Here is a 2,419-nt window from a genome sequence, read left to right as displayed (position 1 = left end):
ATATAATACTATATGTGATACTTTAAACAATAAAGTATTTTAAAAAAAAACTAATTTGAAAAAAAACGTAAGTTGGTCATGGTGTATAATCCTAATATACTGCGTAATATGGTTTAGCCATATTTTGCTGATAATTTTTGTGTCAGTGTTCATTAAAAAAGAGTAGTCTGTAGTTTTTTTCTAATGTCTTAGTCTGGCTTTAACATCAGGATAGCGCTGGCCTCATGGAATGACAGGAAGATTGACATTAATTCTTCTTTTAAATTTGGTAGAATTTAACAGTAAAACATCTGGTTCAGAGCTATTCTTTGTTGGCAGGTTTTTGATTATTGATTCAATCCCCTTAGTAGATACATTTACATTCAGATTTTCTATTTCTACAGGATTCAATTTTAGTAGGTTTTGTGACTCAAAATTTTGTCAACTTTATATAAGTTATCCATTTTTTTTTAAAGAACCCTACTAGGAATTATTTTATTTTTCTTAGAAAAAAAAAAAAAATTCCAGGCATGAACAGTTGACATTTCAACAACAAAGTACTGATTGAGAGAGGTTTCAAAGAGCTGGGTATTCTACAATATCATGAAGAAAAGTTGGTAACCTGCTTCACTAGAGATGGGAGACTTCTGGCTACTAAGTCAAAATAAGAATTCAGTGGGATGACATTTCTTTCTGTAGTTATTTTTATTTTCTTTCCTGTCTCCCCTAGCCCTCAGAAATGCCACCATATAGAGCCCAGTAGCAGTTAGCTCAGGCTCCAATCTCCCCCTTGGGTAAGAAAGGGTGGAGAGAAGGGAGTCACTCCTGAGTCTCCATGCTTTCCTCCTCCTCTCCTTGAGGTGGTTCTTCTGTATTCTCCTCCTCTTCCTCCCCTTCCTTCTTCTCTGGTGGCTTCTCATAAGCCTTTTCTGAAGGTGTCACTATCACTCCATCCCAGGTAGATATTTCAGAAGCAAGACAGCTGGCATCACCCTCCTGGCCAAGGATCTTCCTAAAGCCACCATGTGAGAGGAGTCGGGCCAGAGTCTGAGCTGTGTAGCAGATCATGTCCCGCTGTTCCAAAGTCATGACCGTGTGGACTCCGAAGTTGCCACTCTCACAGGGGTCTGGGATACCCATTGACCCTGGCAAGAACAGTCCTGCAGCCAGAATCTGCAAGCAACGCCTGTATGCCACACTGAGAGCCAAAGGCTGTCTGGTGGGGTTGTTCATCACAGCATAGTGCCCGAGTAGGTCAAGGATCCAGGGTGTAAGGGTCTCAAAGCCAGAAAAATGAATCCTCAGGTCCTTCAGAAGTCTGATGAGAACTTTAACTGTGGACTGAGAAGCATTTTCTTCAAACCAGCGGGCATGTCGGATGGCTGCTAAGGCACTCTGCAACACCTTGATGTCCAAATGGAGTTCTGGATCCAGTTTTCGGAGATTGGGTGGCACTGTTGTAACGAGAATCTTCACTGTAGCATCAGAAGAACAGATCTCAAAGCCAGTTTCATTGGTCAGCATGGTCAAAACTTCAGAAGGATCCTGCGCTCTTAGGCTTTCCACGACTTTGTTCCCTAGAGCAGCAACAGCTTCCAACTTTGGCAAAATCTTTAGGATGACCGCCACGTCAGCCACATGATGTCCTGCAGTCATTGTTCCCTTTTTATATGATCCAACCTGTCGCACTTCTTCAATTTGCACTTCAAATGTCCCTGGAGCCACAATCAAATTGTCAATCACATTGTTTATTTTTGTCAACAGAAAAAGGATAGGGTCCTGTTCAGCAGAATTAGGAGCAAGGTCCTGATTTCTTTTCGGCAGTGCCTCACTGAAGGAAGATTCATCAGGTGCTGGCTTAACCCCAGGGAAGGCCACTTCACACAGATAGAAATCAAATGGGATGTGGGGCACAAAGGGCCTGACCCCTCCTCCCGGGCCTCCTTTGGAACCAAAGCGCCCTCCACGACCTCGGCCTCTGTCGCCCCTCATGGCGCCCCAGATCCTGAGCAATGGAAGCCACACCAACCGCCCCTCTCCTCCGCTTATGCCTACTGGTTTACCGTAGAAAACGGGCTTGTAAACCAATTAAAAATCCCTGCTGTGTTAGGAACTAGCCAATCAGAATAGACTAGACAATAATGGCGATTTTTTTTTTTTTTTTTTTTTTTTTTTTTTACCATCAGACATTAGACAACGTTGCGTAAAGAGATTAGGACAGAGATCACGTTGAAAACTTTCTAAGGAATCTGGAGACCCTTATACCCATGGAAGCAGAGTGGCGCATCGAAACATGCTGGGCCCATAACCCAGAGATTGATGGATCGAAACCACCCTCTGATAGCAGGACTTTTCCTTTCTTTTCCCCTCAACACTACTCAGAAGAAGCGGCTTTGAGAAAAGGAGGGTGTGTTGATTGAATCAGAGGGGAAAGCACTGA

General features: G+C 43.2%; 1 protein-coding gene across 1 annotated transcript; it reads right to left on the bottom strand.

Moving 5' to 3' along the window:
- Positions 1–798: 798 nt before the first annotated feature.
- Positions 799–1,971, bottom strand: LOC308522782 (interleukin enhancer-binding factor 2-like; the record flags this gene model as incomplete). The annotated part of the gene is made up of 1 exon (XM_081096345.1): positions 799–1,971. One exon carries the CDS (start codon positions 1,969–1,971, stop codon positions 799–801), a length of 1,173 nt encoding a protein of 390 aa, XP_080952471.1.
- Positions 1,972–2,419: the final 448 nt, after the last annotated feature.

The sequence above is a fragment of the Myotis nattereri genome (genome assembly GCF_964212035.1).
Source record: "Myotis nattereri genome assembly, chromosome: 7".
Lineage (NCBI taxonomy): Eukaryota > Metazoa > Chordata > Mammalia > Chiroptera > Vespertilionidae > Myotis > Myotis nattereri.
The sequence above is the reverse complement of the archived record's forward strand: the minus strand, read 5'-3'. Positions and strand labels throughout refer to the sequence as shown.